We start from the raw sequence: 22659 nt of genomic DNA on the forward strand, positions 1-22659 counted from the left end.
AGACCCCAGCCTGGCCCACACCTTGATGTGTCCTTGCTGAGGACATATCTAAGTCATGTCCAGATTTCTGACCCACAGATATTGTGAGATAATAAACATGCAGAGTTTTAAATCTCTAAGTTTGCGGTAACTTGTTACATGGCAATAGGTAACTAATACAAGCTATTAGTTATCTACTTTTTTTTTCTTTTTGCGAAGAAAGAAAAATAAACTCAGTCTTCTTTACTTCTTTTTTTTATATAAAAATTATTGTCAAATTGGTTTCCATACAACACCCGGTGCTCATCCCAACAGGTGCCCTCCTCAATGCCCATCACCTACTTTCCCCACCCCCTACCCCTCATCAACCCTCAGTTTGTTCTCAGCATTTAAAAGTCTCTTATGGTTTGCCTCCTTCCCTCTCTGTAACTCTTTTTTTCCCCCCTTTCCTCCCCCCTGGTTTTCTGTTGAGTTTCTCAGGATCCACATAAGAGTGAAAACATATGGTATCTGTCTTTCTCTGCCTGACTTATTTCACTTAGCATAACACTCTCCACTTCCATCCACGTTGCTACAAATGGCCAGATTTCATTCTTTCTCACTGCCAAGTAGTATTCCATTGTGTATATAAACCACAATTTCTTTATCCATTCGTCAGCTGATGGACATTTAGGCTCTTTCCATAAATCAGCTAGTGTTGAAAGTGCTGCTATAAACACTGGGGTACAAGTGCCCCTATGCATCAGCACTCCTGTATCCCTTGGGTAAATTCCCAGAACACCTAGACAGAGAATAAATAAAGAAACAAGGGCCCTGAATGATATATTGGATCAGATGGACTTGACAGATATATTTAGAACTCTGCATCCCGAAGCGACAAAATATACTTTCTTCTCAAGTGCACATGGAACATTCTCCAAGATTGTTCACATACTGGGTCACAAAACAGCCCTTCATGAGTATAAAAGAATTGAGATCATACCATGCACACTTCCAGATCACAATGCTATGAAACTTGAAATCAACCACAGGAAAAAGTCTGGAAAACCTCCAAAAGCATGGAGTTTAAAGAACATCCTACTAAAGAATGAGTGGGTCAACCAGGCAATTAGAGAAGAAATTTTAATATATACAGAAACAAATGAAAATGAAAATACAACAGTCTAAATAAACACTTTGGGATGCAGCAAAGGCAGTCCTGAGAGGAAAACACATTGCAATCCAGGCCTATCTCAAGAAATAAGAAAAATCCCAAATACAAAATCTAACAGCACACCTAAAGGAACTAGAAACAGAACAGCAAAGACACCACAAAGCCAGAAGAAGAAGAGAAATAATAAAGATCAGAGCAGAAATAATCAATACAGAATCTAAAAAAACAGTAGAGCAGATCAATGAAATGAAGAGTTGTTTTTTTGAAAAAATAAACAAAATTGATAAACCTCTAGCAAGGTCTCTCAAAAAGAAAAAGGAGAGGGCCCAAATATATAAAATCATGAATGAAAGTGGAATTCTTACAACCAATCCCTCAGAAATACAAGCAATTATCAGGGAATACGATGAAAAATAATATGCCAACAAACTGGACAACCTGGAAGAAATGGACAAATTCCTAAGCACCCACACACTTCCAAAACTCAAACGGGAAGAAATAGAAAATTTGAACAGACCCATAACCAGTGAATAAATTGAATCAGTTATCAAAAATCTCCCAACAAATAAGAGTCCAGGACCAGATGGCTTCCCAGGGGAATTCTACCAGACATTTAAAGCAGAGATAATACCTATCCCTCTCAAGCTGTTCCAAAAAATAGGAAGGGAAGGAAATCTGCTTTACTTCTATCTACACTTTAAAAAGAAATCTAATCCAGGGGCACCTGGGTGGTTCAGACGGCTAAGCGTTCGACCTCGGCACAGGTCATGATCTCACAGTTCATGAGTTCGAGCCCTGCGTCGGGCTCTGTGCTGACAGCTCAGAGCCTGGAAGCTGCTTCAGATTCTGTGTATCCCTCTCCCTCTGCCCTTCCCCCACTCATGCTCTGTCTCTCGCGCTCTCTCTCTCTCAAAAATAAATAAACGTTAAATTTTTTTTTTAAAAAGAAATCTAATACATTATCTCATTTTTGGAATAACCCATGAAAACTGGAAACTACTCTTGAATAAAAAGTCTAGTAAGTCATTCAGGAAACTAGTTGGTGCTTTTGTGACAATGGTTCACCTCTTCATATTCTACCTAATGGTTGGATGATGCCACTTGCTACTGATTATACCAGACCCAGTTTTCTTTTCTGATTCCTATGAATATTAGCCTTCAATGCTTCCCAAAATATTTCAGGTAAATTGAATGTACAAATGCTGTTTACAATATTCCAAAGTTATGGCTCAAGTGCAGGAGCAAAGATACTGTAATAGTGTAACAGGTACATGAAAATGCAACTACTGTCTCCTAAAGAATATTAGAAACTCAGTTGTTGTTGTTTTTAATGTTTATTCATATTTGAGAGAGAGAGAGAGAGAGAGAGAGAGCATGAATGGGAGAGAGACAGAGAGAGATAGAGACAGAATCCGAAGCAGGCTCAGGCTCAGCAGAATCTGAGCAGAATCTGAGCTGTCAGCACAGAGCCTGATGTGGGGCTCAAACTCATCAACTATAAGATCATGACCTCGGCTGAAACTGGATGCTTAACCAACTGAGACACCAAGGTGCCCTGAAACTCGGTTGTTAACAGAATCTCATGAAATCACCCACTTGTTATAAATGACAATAAATGATTTAATTTCAAGAGGATTCATTCATTATGGTTTCATAATTTTAAAATATTAAAATACGAGGATTGCAACAGAATATTCCAAATAAGGCAGCCTTTAAAATTGCCTGTTTCAAAAACTGAACACCTACATTAATTTCCACTTTATTTGCCACATTATGGATACACAGTGGAACACTAGTAAAACCCAGTGATAGAAGTAAGAAACTGGTCTAGCTGGACGTCCCAGAGGATCTTGCTATATCTCTCCATGGCGCTGTTCCTATGTGCAGCCTCAAACGGTATCTTTTTGGTTATATTGTACACAACCCGCTCATGGGCATCGTTCCCTATCATACATCTCCTAATTCCTCAGATGATGAATTGGGCACAAGAGTCAATGTATGAATATCTGCTGCTAAATTAATTAAATGAACTGGCAGGGAAAAATGTCACAGTAAGAGCTTCAAGAAACTACTCAGCAGCATTACCAACCAGAGAGGGAAAGAATTCAATAAAATACATGAGGCCATATAGGTGGTTTGGGGTTTCTTTCTTCAATTTTCATTGGTTTTACTCAGTGGAACCTCTCACACAATGAAGGATCATTCAACAACTACTGAACACCGCTTAGTTTATTGCTAACAAACCACCGAAAATGTAGTTTAAAACAACCACTGTATTACGGTCTAAGATTCTGTGGATTCGAAAAATTAAACTACATCAAAGGGGTAGGGTAACTTTTCTTTCCTCTAAAGAATCTGGTGCTTTGAGAAGATCTGAAGGGCTCAGGGTGACTTAAAGGGCTTGCATTGACTCATTTGGAGGCTTTACCCATGTGCCTGGACCTGGTCTAGGACAAGTCAAAATCTGGGTTCAACTGAGACTAAGAAAGCTTACCCTGGCCTCTCTATGTGCCCTGGGCATCCTTACAGTAGGGTGGTCTTGGGTTATGTGAAACTCTTCAATGCCAGCTCACACTTTCAAGAACACGTGTCTCAGCAGACAGGGCTCAAAATGCATGGCCATTTATCAGCTACCACGAAAGTCACAGAACATCACACATGCCCCAGTCTTTTGTACAAAACAGTCACAAGCATGCCTGGACCCAAAGAGTGGGCATGCACGAACCCTTAGATGGAGGGGTACTGAAGAATCTACAGCTGTTTCGTAACCATCACAACCTCCTTTTTCTTCTTTTCTCTCTTCTTTACAAGTGATTAGACCAAAAAAAAAAAAAAAGGAATAAGACATAACTCCTAGCTTTAGGAGCACTCTCAAAACCTAACGGGAGAAACAAATGGGCGAGTATATACGTACAGAATTCATTTTATAGATTTATCATGTAAACCATCCACATGTTGCTGGAAACTGTCCTCAAGCAACAAGTGATACCTGCTTTTCTTCCTTTTCAATAATCTGTAATATCTGAAAATCAGGACTGCTTCTGTACCATAGCAGTGTGACAGAAAACAAGCAGAAAACCATTGTTAGAATAAACTTTAGTTACGGGTCTTCTGCCCTAGGCCTTTGCTTCCTCATCTACAAAATGAAAATAATTATCAGACCTACCGCAAAGAATTACATAAATTGGTCTGGCACCAACCCCAGGTGCATAATAATTGTCAATTATTATGATCTTAACAAAGAATAGAACTGCCCTCCGGCTTTGGGCATAACTCTGCTGCCTATCCATGAAATAAATTAAAATTAAAAAGCAACATTTAGTTAAATCATTTATACTTACAAAGTAAGTATTTATATCAATTGCTTTATATCAATTATTTGCCCTTTACTTGGGTTACCGATTGATGTCAAACTTTCTTCAAATCAGACGACAAAAGCAGTCACAGTACTGATTTGTGTTTGTTTCTATGTGAGTAATAGATTGCCACCGAAAGTCCACGAATGGCCACTAGGGGTTCAACTTCTTCCGTGTTTTATTTCTAACACTCGAGCTCATTTCATAATGTGAAATAATCAGAGCAATGTTTGGAAAGTGCTATTTTAAAACATCTGCCTACGAGTAATTTGAATTTCGGGAACTATTTGAACTGTCTGGGTGATTTCTCAGGTAATATAATAATTTTGCTGCTCTGAACATCCTGGTTAGGTATCTGAATAGGATCTCGCAAAAAAGAAAAACAACATCTATAGCTTTTATTTTCTGGTTGGATTAATGAAAAAATTTCTATTAGGCTGTTAAACAGTCTCTCTTGCTTTTTTCTACGAAGTGGAATATTTTCTCTTTCAATCTCTTCCTGATTTTGGTGCACAGTATGATCAAGATACAGTGTCTTTCCAGTTCCTTAAAATTCATAAACTAATCAGCAGCACCAAACAGTGACATACTTTTCTTAAGTCTCCTAAATTTGGGAAACAACACTGGATTTAAAAATTGCTTCTCTGGAAAGGTTCAGAGATGAATAGTTATTTCTCTCTTTAAGTGGCCAGATTAAGGAAACACGCATCCCCAGTGCAAGCTATGGAGTAATTACACTGCTGTTTATGATTTTTCAAACCCATAATTACCCATAAAGAAGCATGTACAAATAAAATACTCTGTTTATAGTTCCCGTATAAAAAGCTCTGTTGTTCAGTAACAAAGATATCAAACACCATATTTTATAAAATTGGTATTTTATAATTATCTGACTTATAGCCTGCTGTATTTCAAGAAAAAAACCATGACATTTTCATAAGGCGGCTGTAGCGTGGTCCTAATGTCAAGGCTCTGGGTAAAATCTAATTTCCACTTACAGGTTGAAAATGGGACCATACGAAAAAGAAAACTTGTTACCAAGATTGTTTTTCTCGGTAGCACATTATGAGCACTGCAGCTTCTGGATTAAGATATTTACATGCCTTTAATCTTGTTCTTAATTATGTGCATCTCGAAAAAGAAAAGCCAGTATTCTCCTGGGTGTTCTCTCACATTCCCTCCTTTCCTTATTTTATTAATCATCCTGTTTATATATAAATTCACTTTTTTTGAATGTCCATTTATGAGTCACACAGGATGACATTTCTGATTATTTATTCTTTTTTTAACTAGGTGCACTGTGGGATATCTTTTATCTCAGTGTCTAAATTACTGCTACCATATAATAATAGTGCTCAGACCATCCAACGACAGTTTGCGCTAAAGATCCCTTTTTAGAAAGCAATATTCATTTGTCCCTACACAAATTTTTCCTATTTAGTACACAAAGATTTCATGACAAAATGCATTCCCAGAGGCAATGATTACAAATTAAATTATCAAAATGTTCCTTATGCAGCATCCTTTAACGCATCTGGTGACAATTACCATATCCTCTGCAAATAATCTCTGTGATCATTCTGAGAAAATGCATGCATTCTCTGCTGTGCGGACCTTTATTTGGCCCCTCTGATGTACCTACTCATTCTGCAACAAGAACGGGCACTTCTAGAGCCCTGAGCCATTAATCGGAGAAGTCACAGGAACTTGGTTAGACTACCCCTTGAGAGACTGTCCTTAACAAGTGACATGAAATGCATCAGATATTATCATGTTGTTTTTAAAAATTTAGGCTAAGAATAAGTTCAAAATTGCTCAGAATGGACACGGCACTACACAGGCAAACGTATACTGTGGTAATTGGTCAGGGGTAGAAAATGGGAACTCTCAGATACCATGACATGTTTTCCTTGATCTAGTGGCACCATGAACTCAGCTACTTCATCTGGTCCTGTGTATTTCAAATGTCGGGCCATTAAGATAAATTAGTATAGCATCCAACTCTTGATCTAGGCTCAGGTCACGATCTCACAGTTCGCAAGATCGAGCCTCAAGTTGGGCTCTGCACTGTCAGCGCTGAGCCTGTTTGGGATTCTCTTCTCTTCTCTTCTCTTCTCTTCTCTTCTCTTCTCTTCTCTTTCTCTCTCTCTCTCTCTCTCTCTCTCTCTCTTTCCTCCACGCCCCCCAATCTTGTGTTCTCTCTCTCAAAACAAACATTTTTTAAATATAAATATATTTGGATGAAGATATGTTTTTTCCCCTAAATCGTATCTATCACGAGTCACCTTTTCTACAATTCATCTACCTTAGTCTTGACTCGGGGGGAAAAAAAGGAAATTGTTGAGTGCTGCATAGTGCCTTTAGCTATATTGTTTTAGTATTATTAATATAATCACGTCATTAAAGAAATGCAAATTTGCACTGCTTAGCTTTCACACTTCTCTGTTTAAAGTGGATACTGTGGGAAAAGTAAACATCCATCCAATTAACAGGTAATATTGGAGAAGTGAACATCATTTCCTCAGCGGTGATGTACCATGTTTCTGACAAAGACCGTGAACCAAAAACGTTGATTACCAAAACACCATTTCAAGTCTTTGGGAATATGTTATTTGTCCTAACTGTGGTTATGTATTTGTCTTATTTTTCTTTTCATATGTGGATACAGCAAAATAGAAGCAAGGAAAAGCTTACAACATCGACACTGGAGCATGGGAAGTAAAGGACAGTTTACTCTCCAGCTAGCACATCTGTGGGGCTGCGCATCTGGACCACGTGACAGGCAAAGATGAGCCCCTTCATCAAAGTTAACAATTACTCCTGCAATTTGGACCTTTTAAAAATCTCTACCTTGGGGCGCCTGGGTGGCGCAGTCGGTTGAGCGTCCGACTTCAGCCAGGTCACGATCTCGCGTTCCGTGAGTTCGAGCCCCGCGTCAGGCTCTGGGCTGATGGCTCGGAGCCTGGAGCCTGTTTCTGATTCTGTGTCTCCCTCTCTCTGCCCCTCGCCCGTTCATGCTCTGTCTCTCTCTGTCCCAAAAATAAATAAACGTTGAAAAAAAAAAAATTAAAAAAAAAAAAAATCTCTACCTTTTATGAAATTATTGAGGAACATCAAAAATTAATCACCATAGCTTTAAGGAAACATTTTAGACTTTTATTATGAAAAGGTTTGAGTTTTTAATATCTCATATGAGATGTTAAGATTAAAGATTTGGGACTTATAAATATCAATGGATTTTGTAAACCTTCCTCATATTTTGAAGTATCTGGATTTGAGAAAATTATTGGTCAAAGGCTAAATAAATCAACAAACAAAATGTTTGGGTACTCTTAAAGTATGCTTATTTTTGTCAAAAAACAATAGATAGATAGATAGATAGATAGATAGATGATAGATAGATAGATAGATGGATAGATAGCCTTTTGGACTCCCGGAAGGTAAAATAGTCTATTATACATGATTGGCCCATTTTATCCATTAAGTCCTAAGAACAAAAAATATACATATCTAAATACCTAAAGATTTAATTAATTATTTTAATTAATTAATAATCTTAAAAAAAAAAGCAAAAAATTAAAAGGGGAATTCAAGTCCACGGTTGAGCAGGTAACAAGTATAAGAGTTGAAAAAAACAAATAATCCATATTCATCATTGAAATCCAACTATGCCCACAAGGATTTTGCTTACTGAGACTCGAACGCCCTCTTCTTTACTGGAATCTGCAGACACACTGAATAAAACTGAAGTTTAAAAATTCCAAACTGAAATGATACAAAAGGATTCATTTCTCCTAAGTGACTCAAAATTTCAATATACTTTTGAGACACTTCATGAGACACACAGAACATATCTGAAACTTGTCATAATCTGCCAGCCCTCCATAGAGCAGATCCACGGAGAGACTCACAGCTCCAATGACAGCAAGGTCATTTGCATTTGCGTGTCCTCCTTTTTCCCCAGGACTTCCCTTGGACTTGGGCTGAGGCCACGGCCTCAGAAAGCACAGGTGCCCCAGACACAGCTTCTTGCCTAATGGCTCCTAGCAGCCAGCCCAGTTGTCACTACGGGGAAGGAGATATCCTGTTTTTAAGGGTTTAAGATTCAGAGGACCTTTCTAAAAACAGTTGTTTCTCTTCAGACAAATGATCCCAGCTTATCTAGGGTCACTGTGATTCCCAAGGTTAAATATATCACAGGGCTTTATGGAAACTAAGCTCAAGATCTCTATCAGGCAGTTGATCTGAACTAGAAGGACAGCTTTGATTAGAAGCTAATTACTGGATTAGAAGGACAAACCTGTCAATGTTTCCTACCAGCTCAGTGTCTACACAGTAGGAAGAGGGGTGTTATTCAGCCTGGCAGTACAGAGCCATTATCTCCTTCCAGGGTGGCTTGAGCTGAGAGGAAAACTCGCCAGCTACATTTTATTATCCACCTGCCTTGCTCCTCCTCTCAGTGACGCTTCAAACTGCATAGCAGCACCCCTAGCTCATAGGACCCGGTGGAACAGCAATCTGAACCTTGACTCATCTTTTAGGCCCTGTTTGTTCCCCACACCAAGCTGCTGCAGCAACAAGAAATCTAGATGAAGTGTCTTGTGTTTCTTTTTATGTGCAAAAGAACTTTATTTTCCATCTAGTCTAGCTACTTTCCACCCACATTCTCCGCCCTAAAAGCGAAAACAAAAACAAAACAAAACAACTAGACATGAGCAACAATTTGTGACAGTGTGATATAGTAACTAAGTTAAGTCTCTGATATTAAGCACCACATACTACTGGGTTTGAATTCTGGCTACGCCACACTCACCTGTGAGAACTTGAGCGCATTCCTTAACTGCTCTAAACCTCAGTCACTGTCACCCCATTTGCTGATAAAGCTAGTTTTGCCCATGATATTGGACTGTTGTCGGGAATAAACAAGATACGAATGTTAGAGTTACAGCATTGGGCTTGTTTGTGGTAAAAACATAATAAATGGGTACAATTCGATAGCAGTGTGCAATTTTACACAGTAGTTTTGTTCCTGGTGATAATATCCCCAAAGAACTGGATATGGGGGGGTGAGTTAATGCCTGAAAAGAAGTGCCACAAAACAAATAGAGAAAGGTCATTATTCACCTTTTCCTTCCCAGTCTGACCATGTTTTTGAGTCCTGCTTGAGAGTTAGTAACAGTGATTGATGTGTTTGTGATCAGAAGATAACAGAAGATAAATGTTTTTGCAACTCCGCAATAACCAAAAAAAAAAAAAAAATTTCCTTATAGATTAGTCTAACTCCATTCCTATATATCCTCAGGATAAGCATATGTAGTTGATTTGTTCTTTTTAAAAGTTATTCAGACTGATAACAATATGAATAGGAACCAAAAAATAAATAATTTAAAGTTGATATTGTCAAGACTTTTATTTTGCAAAGTATTATTATTATGAGCAAGGTGCTAGGCTAAGAAAATAGTTATATTTTCTGTGTGAGATCATTTTTCTCTGACAGGGATTGACACTAAGTACAATCTCACTGCGCAAAGTTATCTCTTCTGGGTCCTTCATTTTATGCCAAAGGCTGTTGTTTGGAATATTTAAAATCGTCTGGTCAACCAGCAACATGAGGGCAAGATGCCCCCCGTAGGGTCACAGCAGATCACAGATCGCTCCCATCCCATTTGCACATCTTCTGTAGCAATGTGCTCTCATTTCCTTAGGCAACTGTTTCCATTGTACCCTTTAATAGAACACTCTTTCTTATAGAGAGTAAAGATATTCCTGCACAAAACACCCATATACAGAGCCTAGAGCCATGCAAAGTACTGGATAACAAGTCTCCCCCTCCATATGATGATTTTTATCTAGTTAAAGAACCTTGCTGGGCCTCTCTGTGTCTTCTCTTTCTCAGGGCAATCATGTTCCCACTCATGATGCACAGCCCATCTTTTATTCTCCCCATTCAGTTTCTATATCTTGGCACTTGCCATGTTTGCCTTTTATGCTAGCTCTAGTTCAGTATCGAGGCAATCTTTTACCCAACTCCGTCTCCCAATTAATAAAAATACTAAGTATGGCTAAATGGGTAAATGTGGGTCAGAGCAAAAAATTACAGGGACGCAAAAAACAAACACAAACCCAAGAATCTAGAAAGCAGGGCAAAGAGCCCCATCTTTTAAAATGGATTTTGAAGGCAACACTTTACGATGCCTCACAAACTACTTAATACAGAAGTTTCCCCCAGAATTTTGTTTTAACCAATAGGGTCCCAGGAGATGTTAGATCATCACAGTGGTTTCCCACTTGTCCTCTCAAAACAATTCGTGCACAAAAGGGCTCAAATCCCCCTGGACTAATCTAAGAGAATCCACTCAGTCTAAAACCCAACACATGTTCATTTTTCACCTAAAATAGAGCAAAACTCGAGCTTTAAGAATGGAATATTTTCGCTCCAGATGAACTTTTGTTTTCTGTTTTATTGTAGGATTGTTCAATAATTTATTCACCTTTCTAGAGAAGCAGAAGGAATGTAGATGTAATAAAGCTGAGAATGTTATCATGCAAGATGAAAAGTCTGCTTATAAAACTCTGGTAAATGAGTGTTGTTTACCAGAAAAATGTCTGTGAGATCTCAAGAGAAGACTATGTTAATTTTACTGATTTTCTCATAGCTTTTTCCCCCATGGCTTTTAATAACTTGTCACCATTTGTTGGGCATCATCAAGTCCTAGGTTGGGTATATTTATATGCATGGGAGTCTTTTGATTTCTTCCCTGTTACCATCTTATAGAGAGAGATACTAAAATCCCTATTTTAAGTAACTTGGGTGATAACATGTAACTAATAAATGGTGAATCTAAAGAGCTGAACCCAGACTATCCTCATTTGTTCTTTTAACCATTATACTGTATTCTCTCTTCAGTTTAAAATTAATTTCTATTTCTAATTCAATATTTTTTTAAAGAAATCCTATAAAGAAATGGCCTCATTCAATTCAGCGGATTCCCTAAATACACAATTAAACCCCAGGGCAACACATTCCTAAAGAAAATGTGTACAGTAACACATAGTATGTAATTGTTGATATTTACAATCAGTAGTTATTTTATATTATTTGAAAAGGAATTTCCTACTACATTTAAGCATATTCAAGATGACAAATGTGTTTGTTTTCTGACATTCTGAAATTAAAGTTTTGTTCTTGTTCAAAACATAAACAAAACAAGGGATCTGAGATGTACAGCAGAATGCACACAGATACAACCTCTCCTCCTCCCAAGGCTAAGAATAGATGGGAGCCTATCACCTCTTCTTTGGGATCTGGTGCCATCGCTCATTTTTTTTTGAGTCTGGTACTCTCTGTCTCGTATACCTATCTGGGTCCTAGATCAAAAGTTATGAATATTCTAAAGTTTATTGCATCATAAAATATTTATTTCTTTAAATTCCACATCTTTCCACCTACCCCGTTCTCCTCCTCTTTTCTCTCTTAAGGAAGAGTAGTTCAGACGAGCCTTTATCTCAGCTCCAATTTATTCCTTAGTCCATCACAATTTGATATCTCTCCCTACCAATCTATCAAAACTACTCTCATAATCAATAAGGAAAATAATTGCCAAATCCAGTGACCTAGTCCTGGGCTCATCCTATGTGTCCTATCTGCAAGGTAAGACACTCCTGACTGATTCTGCACCTTTCTTAAAATCCTTCCCTATACCTTTCAGATTAGCACATTCTCATGATTCTTTCTCCGTCCCCTCTTCCTCTGCTTCTCCCTCTCCCTCCTCTCTCTTGCACATTCATCCTTCTCCCTCACATCTTCACTCTTATTCCTCATTCTTCTCTGTCTCCTTCCTTGTCTGGTCCCTTTTCAGCTCAAACCCTCAGATGTTGTTCTTCCTCAGGATTCATCTTTGGCTTTCTGTCCATATAATTTTTCGCTAAGTCATCTAATCTCTGTCCATAGCTTCCCAAATCAAACGCATTTGTAGAGTGTGAACTTCACCACCAAACTTCCTATCACATGGTGTGCGATCTACTGGGTATCTCCTGCTATCATTATCTATAAAAATGAAGTCCTTGTTTCTTTCAACAATCTCAATTCCAACTCATTCTTCCCTCTGTATCTCTTATCTCTTCAAATGGTATCAACACCAGGGTTCCTGGGTGGCTCAGTGAGTTAGGCATCTGACTCTTGATTATGGCTCAGGTCATGATCTCAAGGTTTGTGGGGTCAAGACCCACGTCAAGCTCTGCCCTGACAGCACAGAGCCTGCCTGGGATTCTCTCTCTCTCCCTCCTTCCCTCTGCGCCTCCCCTGCTCACATTCTCTAAATAAATAAATAAATAAATAAATAAATAAATAAATAAATATCAGTTAATTGATTAATTAATTAACAGAAGGTATCAACATCCATAATCTCACTTTTTATAAATTTTGAATCACATCTTTCCTCTACAGTCGGTAAGTTTGAAACGAGAAAAGGCTCCTGAATCTTGCCTTTCTTCTCCACTTTCATAGTCACTGTAGTCATTCTGCCCAACATGGTAGCCACTAGACACTGAGGCTATTTAAATGTAGACTAATTTAAGTTTAAATAAAATTTAAAATCCAAAACTTCATTCACCCTAGCCACATTTCAACTGCTTAGTAACCACACACAGCTAGGGGCTACCATATTGGACAGGGTGGAGTATAAAACATTTATTTTGCCATAGAAAGTTCTGATGAAAGGGCCTCCTGGGTGGCTCAGTCGGTTAAGCGTCTGACTTCAGCTCAGGTCATGATTTCACGGTCCGTAAGTTCGAGCCCCGCGTCTGGCTCTGTGCTGTCAGTTCAGAAGCTGCCTGCTTCAGATTCTGTGTCTCCTCCTCTTTCGGCCCCTCCCCAACTCACACTCTGTCTCTATCAAAAAATGAATAAACGTTAAAAAAAATATTTTTAAGAAAGTTCTGATGAAGAATACTGACTTATAGCCATCATATTACCCCTAAGGAATACTGCAGATTCTGAACAGATCTCTCTGGCATTACTTCACCCTGTTCCTGCCTATTATCACATTGTTGCCAAAGCTAATTTTTGAGAAAAACAAAGCATCCCAAAAGAATCCTTCTTGATTAAAATTCCTGCCTGATATTTTATCATACAGACAATAAAACTCAAAGACCTTAGCATGGGATATATGGTCCTTCACAACTGAGCATGAACATCTCCCTAGAGCTATTTCCTACAGCAAGATTTTTAACAGTTGTTAAATCGACGTGGAGGTATATGTGGACTTATTATGCTGATCTTTTCACTCCTTGGTTATGTTTGTAATGCTCATAATAAAAGAAAATACATTAAAGTGACAAAGTGAACTTGATCTTTATTTTTTTTAATGTTTATTTAGCTTTGAGACAGAGAGAGACAGAGCATGAGCACAGGAGGGGGAGTGAGAGAGAGGGAGACACAGAGTCCGAAGCAGGTTCCAGGCTCCGAGCTGTCAGCACAGAGCCCAACACGGGGCTCGAACTCATGAGCTGTGAGATCATGACCTGAGCCGAAGTCAGACGCTTAACCGACTGAGCCACCCAGGCGCCCCAAACTTGATCTTTAAAACTGCCCGGCTGTTTGACCTTGGAATAGTCAACTCTATGTCCTCACTTTACTCATCTGTAAAATCTGTGATAAAATTACCTCATATAGAGATGGTGCAAAGATTAAATGGATTAGACAAGTTTCTGACTCCTGATGAGCTCTAAAGCTTATTAAACAGCTACTGTTGAAGTTTGCTCCAGCACTTAAACTTACGAGTGATTCAAGTCGTTTTCTGCAATAGCTAATCCGTTGTCATGATCGTCCATTTACACCTGAGTTCAATTTTTTTTTTCAAATAAACTAAGCCAGTGATAGTTCAGTGAGAAAGAGACTGATCACTTTTGATGGCGGTAGGGATACAAAGAAAGACCCCTTAACTTTGCGTTTCCCATGGGACGCAAGGCCGGGATATTCGGCGTCCAGGGGCCATGAGAGGAAGGTAAGAAAACTGGAGGGTGGAGACACAGTTTTGACTAAAGCCCGTTTTCCCTCTTGTACGGAGTGAAGCAGCTGACACACTTAATCCCCAGGCATTTCCATAGAACCGACTTGCATTTACCCATCATGTTTTATGTGTGGACATGCTACTGCCACTGCTAAAATCAGTAACAGTGTTGAGACAGACAGTAAACTTCCATGTTTGTAAAACTTTTTTTTTTTTTTTTTTTACCGTCTCTGGTAGCTGAGACGACATGTTGTCTATAGATGATTGAATGTAGAAACAGACTACCGAGGGGTGGTGGGGATTAATCATTACCTTTTCACACTTTAAACAACCAAGGATTAAATATTTTCATGTAGCCCAACACAATACGTACTGCAAATTGGGAATTATTTATTACTAAAGAAAGACAAATGTTAACTATCTCTTGTTTCCAGTTGTAAAGAATCAGAGTAAATTTACATTTCATTAAAGAAATTCCATTATTTGGATTGTAATTACATTTAATTCCTATGAGATAAAACTGAAATTTAATGTTTCACAGCATCTTATAATCTAAAATGTTAAAAATGAAATGATTCATATTACAATCATTTCCAAACAGAACAATAAGATCCTCTTAAAACTAATTCCTAAATTAAGCTGTTGTAATCCGTGACTGCTTATGAATGTCAAGTAGTTACTACAGTAATATAGAAATAAGTTAAAAAAACAAAAACAAACAAAAAAACCATGGCTTATCATTACAATAGAAGTGAAAAAGAATTATAATTTCCTAGGATTGATAAAATTAATTAATTATTTAATGCTATGAAAAGCCAAAATGTTTTCTCTCACAACCAACCATGTACTTTTTAAAAAGTCTGAACTTTAGCCATTTACATAGGCTAAAATTACAGACAAAAGTAATGAGACTGGGGCTCCTCTAATCAAATAGCTGATCAGTCTCAGGAAGATAATCATTGAGTTCTGCGCTCATGTGATCAGCCCATTATTGAACACTAGTATGGTGACCCAGTTCTCCCTAAAGAAAGAATTGCCATAGCCAATGGGCCCATCCTCAAACATTCAAATCTCTGGTCTTCTCTGCATCCAACTCCTTCTCTCCACATTCTCTCTGGGCATATCTCTTTCCCTTTTCACCAGCTGGATCGTTTTTCATCTATTCCCTCAATCTAGTTGCTACATATTTGCTCCCCTGCACTCTGGCTATGTCCTGTTACCTCTCCCACTTTTCAAAAATATCTGAGCTCCATTCTCATCACATGAGAGTCACCAGGAAAACTAGAAATGCCAAGCCCATGACACAAGCCAGACCAATGAAGTCAGAATCTCTTTGGCACTAAGATCTTCTTCACAGATCCCCGGGACATTCCAGCGTGACCCCAAGGACCATGATCCAGCCTAAATGTTCACCGATATTGAAGAACCATCTCTGCAGTATATATCAATATAAATAAAACAAATGACAAAATGTTTGGTGCTGAGTTCATGTGAGGTTGATACAGAAGATAAAGATTTAAACAGGAAATTAGGAATGGAAATTAAAGCAACAGGTCAGATAATTCAAACCAAATGTTCTCTTGTTTGAAATAGTTATGTGTATATTTGTTCTTGCATAATCGACTTAGCGAGAAAAGAGATCTTAATGTATTATGATATGTATGTGGGGGAGCACTGGGCTGAAAGAATTCTTTGATCTCCTTTCCTTCACACTTAATTCACCTTGCATATGCAGACACCAACTTCCTCTAATTACAGTGATTAACCAATGTATAACGGCAATTATTGAAACTTTGTGGATATGCCCTATATAGCTACTAATCTGACCCAGTTACAAGCTCAAAGTAAAAATATTTGTTCTTTAGTCTATAAAACAAGCATCTAATATTAAGATAGTCTATAAAACAGGCATCTAATATTAAGATAAATTTTGGGGTGTTTCCCTATAAAAATAAAACACAGATCATAAATCAGTAGTTGCATACAGAGCAAAAACATAATAAATAAAAAATCTGGATCATAAAAATGATTATGATCATGGTGTTCATCTTATAAATTACCTTATTAATGGTTAAAGTGATCATCTGCATGGTTAGACTATTTGATTTTTCAGATGAAAATAATTAAGTGGTAGAATATAAAAAGTCGTATTTGCAGATTCATTCCACACTTCTGAACAGTGTCATAATACCCACAATTGCACTTAATCAACAGCAAAATAATATTTTAGTAGAAAGAATTGTAAGATATTTGATTTTCTTTAAAAATATTATTTCTTAAGAATTTATAGTGCATGACACCAAAATAAATAAGAACTTAAGAAATGCCTTTTTTTTCAAACTGCAAATTATGTAACCCAAATTCTACGTTATCAAATTGGTTACTGTTTGTAAGTGGTTCCTGCAAATATTACAGAAAGCTTCAGGTATCAGAATTGTTACATATGCCTAACACTGGCAGAGCATCTCTTTGGTCAGTGTCTGTTAAGTAAAAATAGGCAATAGAATCTGCTTTAATATGAGACTATAAAACTAAAAATATGAGAATGCATATATTCTTGCGAGTATAAAGATTAGACTTGTGCCGACAGAACTAAAATACAGATGATGTAATGATTTATGTTAGAATCTAACCTCAAACCTGCTTTCGCTGACCATCTGTCTTAAGGTATAGTAAGTAAATAAAGCTAGCAGTAACAAAAACTCACCTGTTCACACAGAATTTTGTATTCCCTAAGTATATTTATATACATATATAATATATGTATACAATTTTTACACATTTTATAACATTAATTTTTATAATATATACATTTTTATAATTTTTATAATATAGATTTTCAAGAGTGCTTACAAGCTCATATTTAAGGGAAAATCTTCATTTAAGTAAAAAAAAATCAAGTATGTTAATCATGTACATATGTAATTTTATATCTTAGAACATTATATTTTTAATAATACCACCTAGCTTAAAATTTTTTAAATATCTGTTAGATTCTTATTAAACATATCAAAAAACACTATTTTGAAAAACACTGTGAATCACTGTCATATAATTTTTGCTGCTTTATGTAATATAGCAGCTTGAATGTTATAATGTAAGTGACACATGCAATAATTTTTATTCTTTATTTTTTCATAAATTACTTCCTAGATAAATGTGTATACTTTCTTTAAAAAAATTAAACCAGCTATTTCTCAGAATAGTAAGAAATTTTCTCGGATACAAATGATTTCTATTATATGTTGAAATACAAAGGTTTGCTAAAGTAAATCCAAGCTGTATTTGATCTCCAATTACTTTGGACTCAAGACCTTATTATCGTATTAGATTAATAGTAAGGTTTTTTTTTTTTTCAACATAATGGATCAAAAAGCCTTTTTAAAAAGTTAAATAGAAATTAAATTTAATCTGGTTTAATTTTACACATACATGCTATTGGCAGCTTTCTAAAGGGGGGGGGACTAGAATATAAAACTAGAAGGTAATTAATATATGTCCTAACTTTTAAAAGCTAGAAATAACTGCATTGATCATTTGATTATATATCAGTACAATAAAGTTAGTATATTTATCCTAAAATATGAATTACAATAGTTTGTATACCTAATATCATTAAGTATTTTATGTCTATAACTCTGTAAATATATTTATAAACTATCAAAACTGGATTTTTTCATGAATACATTACCAATCCCAGAAATATAATGCATTTACTTTTAATGTAGCCTAGGACTTTGTGGCTACCTTAAAATATGGAAAATTTCACATAGAATGTATATTCTGAACAAGGCCCTTGATGATAGTCCTCATTTCATAATTATAAGTTTGAAATAACTATGTTTAGAAATAACTCACACACATCTTTCAAATGTGTGCAAGTAGCATTTGAAGCCATATAACATAATTTGTATTTGGATATGTTTGTGGCCTTTGCAGAATCATAAACAAATCATACATTAAACTAAAAAACTAAGCAATTGATTTGTGAGTTATCAACCAAAAACACTGACACCTTAAATTTGAAACTGTAATTTTTGAAAACAGTTACTGTGGAATAAATATGTCAGATTGACAAATCAACTGAAATCACACAACCAAGAAATAGCTCCAAGACATCCTGGGTAACAAATTCTGTGTGGTGGAGATAAGAAATTCAATTGTCTGTATTTACTTTTCCATGTGAAGAAAAGGAACTGATATTTGTATAATATGCTTTTGTGTATGCAGTTAATGATGACTATTTTATACAGATACACAATACAGAAGTAGTTTACAACATCACAAGTTAGTTTAACCTACACTATGCTTTATAGCGATGAATGATAACATAGTTATAAAGTTGAGATTTATGTCAGGTCAAGGAGAAGATAAACATTTACATATATTTAAAATCTGGGTATTTGAACAAAAATCTATTTGACATGTTTATCTGAAAATATGTTGCCGTCTATTGACAATACAGACTATGTTTTAAATACTGTCCTATGCAAATTGGGATTACTAGAAATTTCTATAACAGTTTGCATTCAGGGAAGCAAACAAAATTATATTATTACAAGCTACCACTTTTGAACATAACTACAGTGAAATCTTTGCAACCTTTTAATTAGCAGTGTAATTAGCAGACACATGAGCGTCCTTATCTTTACAATTCTGAGGCAACATATCTTGTCAAAATAAATAACTATGCAATAAATATACTAGTCTTTCATTAACTTCTGCCATTAAGAGTAAGTTTGATCCCCAGGCATGAGTTACAGTGGTATGTTTAAGAAAAACAGAAAGTTTAAGATCCATTTATCTAGTGAAGGAGCATTCCAGATTAATGCTGTAAACTCAGTATTACTATCTGAAAAGAAGCCCTATTTCTAGTCTTTTAAAGAATGTTGACAAAGCAAGTTTAGTTTGAGTTTAGCTTAATTGTCAAAAGCACAATTAATCAATCCAAAGTAAAATACAGCCCTTGAACTATGTTCATTTTAAACAGGTATCCCTTTGCCCAGTTCTCTAGTCAAAGTATCACAAAAGCCTTTGATCCATACTGCCCTTGATTACACTTCCCCAATACAAAGCAAGTGAGGCAGAAGAGGGACAGTTCTGTTCCTGAGTGGACTTGGGGGAGTAGTCAAGAGAAAGGAAGAGACTGTGGTGTATTTTTTTCTTCTGAAAAGCAATAGTATTTTCTTGTTCTGTTTAAGAGATTACCCCTGGGATGAAACATAAAGGCTTATTGAGATTCTGTCATCATTTCTTCCCTACTAAAAGGTCACTGCAGTATATTCATCTTCAACAGAGCTCTGGGGCAAATCTCATTTCAGCACCACGGACAGAGACACTTCTACTGGCACTGGCGCCCTTGATTAATTACATTGACCATTTCTTAAGAAACTTGCATTGGCTTCTCCTTTGTCAATCAGCAAGTATTATATCCATTATTATATTCAACAGGAAGAGGCTGAATATAATACACTCTATTAAGGAGCTCATAGCATCTAGCATTTGCCATTTAGCTCTTCTGTAGAGGATCCTGATAATTAAAGCTAATTACGTAAGGTGTGTTAAATTAGCTAACACTGTTCATCGATCACCAGATATTTAAATAAAACTTTCTACTCATAATGAGTCTCAGATCAGTTATTATACAAATGTCTAAGAGAAAACAGGAAACTTATGGTGAATAAATACACTTAGGTAGGCCTCCATACTTCCCAAACAACCAGAATTACCCCTGTGAAACAAGTAAAATGCTTTTTCATTCTTCCTGCATAAACAACTACAAACACTTTCTTTTGTCCCTCTGGCCAACCAACTTAATGATGTCACTATATCAGAGAGAACATGTGTGCAGGTCCATAAGCCAAACCACACATGCCTGTCACTGACTGATTTTATCTGGGGTCATCAGTATCCAGTTCCATCTGTCTTCCTAACAAGCTGCATTCAAATTCCATTAAAAAAAATGGTAACAGAGTTTGAACCAACTGCATAGATGTAACAGATAGCAAAGCATCAGCTTTATCATCTCAGAACGCCAGGGTCTTTCCTGAGCTTCCAAGGATTCCCAGAAGGCACCAGTCCACCGGCAATCCTCAAGGTGTTCCCAACTTAAGCAAGTCAGGCCCTCCTAACCACAAAAACAACAAGTGAAGTAACAAAACCAGAGTCAAGAAAAAAAAAAAAAACTATTTTAAAACTCTAGAGGACGTCTCCGGCCAAACACACACAGACAGTAAAGCTCAAGAGGGGGCGAAAAAAAAAAATCCACTGTTCCTACCTTACAGTCTTCAGGACAGGATTTCACCGAGTACTCCTCCGACTGTAAATATTTATGGAGCACACTCTCAAACTCTTCGTATTTCTCCTGAGCGTGGTGGTCGTAGTCTTGGTAAGCCTCGACGCACTGCCGGCAAGTGGCCATCTCGCCGCCCTCCTTGAGCACCACATCCAGACTACAGTTCAAAGTGTTGGGACTGGATAACCCCGAGAACAATTCCCAAAGTGTGTAGGAATTACAAAACGAAAGGTAAAAATCTGACAAGTTCCAGAGCGGAGTTGGATGCGTCCCCCTCACCTGCTGCTCCTCCCCCGCGGCCGCCACCCCCCGACTCCAGTTCCTGGCGCACACGGCGTCCGCGCTCTCCACCGTGAAGCACTGGCCGGAAGAGGCGCCCTGGGGGTAACAAGTCTCCAGGCGCCACAGCGGTTTGGCAGAGTTTCCTAGAAAAAGAGCCTTGCTCCGGTTGTTTTTGCCTCGGTCGCCCTTGCCGCCGCCGCCGTCTCCCGGGGAGGGGGGCAGGGTGGGGGACGAGGAGGCGGAGAGGAGTCTGTGCGCCTGGGCGGCGGGCGAGGACTCCCCCATGCTCGCCAGGAGCGCGGGCCAGGAGGGCTCCTGCTGCCGCTGCCGCTGCTGCTGCTGCTGCTGCTGCTGCCGCTGCCGCTGCTGCTGCTGTCGCTGCTGCTGCTGATGCTGCTGATGTTGCTGCTGCTGCTGCTGCTCCTTGTCCCGGGCCCGGGTCAGCTTGGCCTCGGCGCAGAACCACAAGTGATCAGAGAGCAGGACTGTGAAAAACAAGAGAGATGCCAGAGACAGTCGCCATTTCTGAGCCCTCTCTGAATCGATGAACGGTTTCTCGTTCTCCCGGGGTGCGGCCAACCAGATTTTTAAGCCGTCGTCATACTGCCGACACATCCAAGCACCCCTGGTCATATTTTGGGAACGCACAGCCCTGGCCGACTCCACCGTGAGGGCTCCTGTGCCGGTGTCACCACAATATGCATTGACTTAAAGGGTTTAATTTCCTTATCCCCTCCTCCCGGTTCTCTCTCTCTCTCTCTCTCTCTCTCTCTCTCTCTCTCTCTCCCTCTCTCTCTCTCTCTCTCTCTCTCTCTCCCTCTCTCTCTCTTTCTCCTTTCTCTTTTTGCCTACATAAATATTACCAATCTTTGGAGGAAGATCTGACTTGCTCCCGACCTAATCATAAGCCGACCCCATCGTCTGTAGAGTGGAAAACAATAATGGAGAGAGAGAGAGAGAGAGAGAAAGAGGGAGAGAGAGAGAGAGAGAGAGGCAGTCGGAGGAGGCAGGGGCTGGTGGCCGGTGGTGAGCTGAGTGCAGGAGGTGATGGTGGAGGTGGCGGGGTGGCTGGCGCTGATCCTCTCTCACCCAGGCATTGTCACAGCGCGGGTCCCCATGGCCCCGCTGAGGACAGCCCGCTCTCCCCTGCCAGGGGCATGCCGCGTCTCCGCTGCCCACTGACGGCGACCAGAGCGCCTCCCCAGCTCCGCTCCTCTCCTCCTCCTCCTCCTCCTCCTCCTCCTCCTCCTCTTCCTCCTCCTTCCTCTCCTTCTCCTTTCTCTCCTCCTCCGCCTGCTCCTACTTCTCGCTCGCTCTCCCCGAGTCCGGAGCCTGGGCAGCCGCCGCCGGCAGGGCTCTCCCTCCCCCCCACCCCCCACCCCGCGCTCGAACTGCCGCCGCCGCCGCCGCCGCCGCCGCCGCAGGTCTGCCCGCGGGCGCCGCCGCGGCCGGGCTCCGACTGCTGACGCCGCCTCCCCCGGACCTCGGGGCCGAATCGCCTGGGCTGGGCCTCCCGAGAGCCACAGTCATCTTCAGTCCCCGGCTAAGTTGCCGCCATCTTCGTCCTGGAGAAACACTTTTTTT

At 38.8% G+C, this 22659-nt stretch overlaps 1 protein-coding gene across 1 annotated transcript in view; it reads right to left on the reverse strand.

Moving 5' to 3' along the window:
- NALF1 (NALCN channel auxiliary factor 1) overlaps nt 1-21708 on the reverse strand; it is a 624230-nt gene extending 602522 nt beyond the window's left edge. The window contains exon 1 of the mRNA XM_047085964.1: nt 20776-21708. Coding sequence (XP_046941920.1) covers nt 20776-21708 — 933 coding nt within the window. The remainder of the gene's footprint in view (nt 1-20775) is intronic.
- Between the last annotated feature and the right edge of the window lie 951 nt (nt 21709-22659).

The sequence above is a fragment of the Lynx rufus genome, unplaced genomic scaffold (assembly GCF_022079265.1).
Source record: "Lynx rufus isolate CCGP_SWC_20201006 ecotype Redwood Valley unplaced genomic scaffold, mLynRuf1.p SCAF_1, whole genome shotgun sequence".
In the NCBI taxonomy this organism is placed as follows: domain Eukaryota; kingdom Metazoa; phylum Chordata; class Mammalia; order Carnivora; family Felidae; genus Lynx; species Lynx rufus.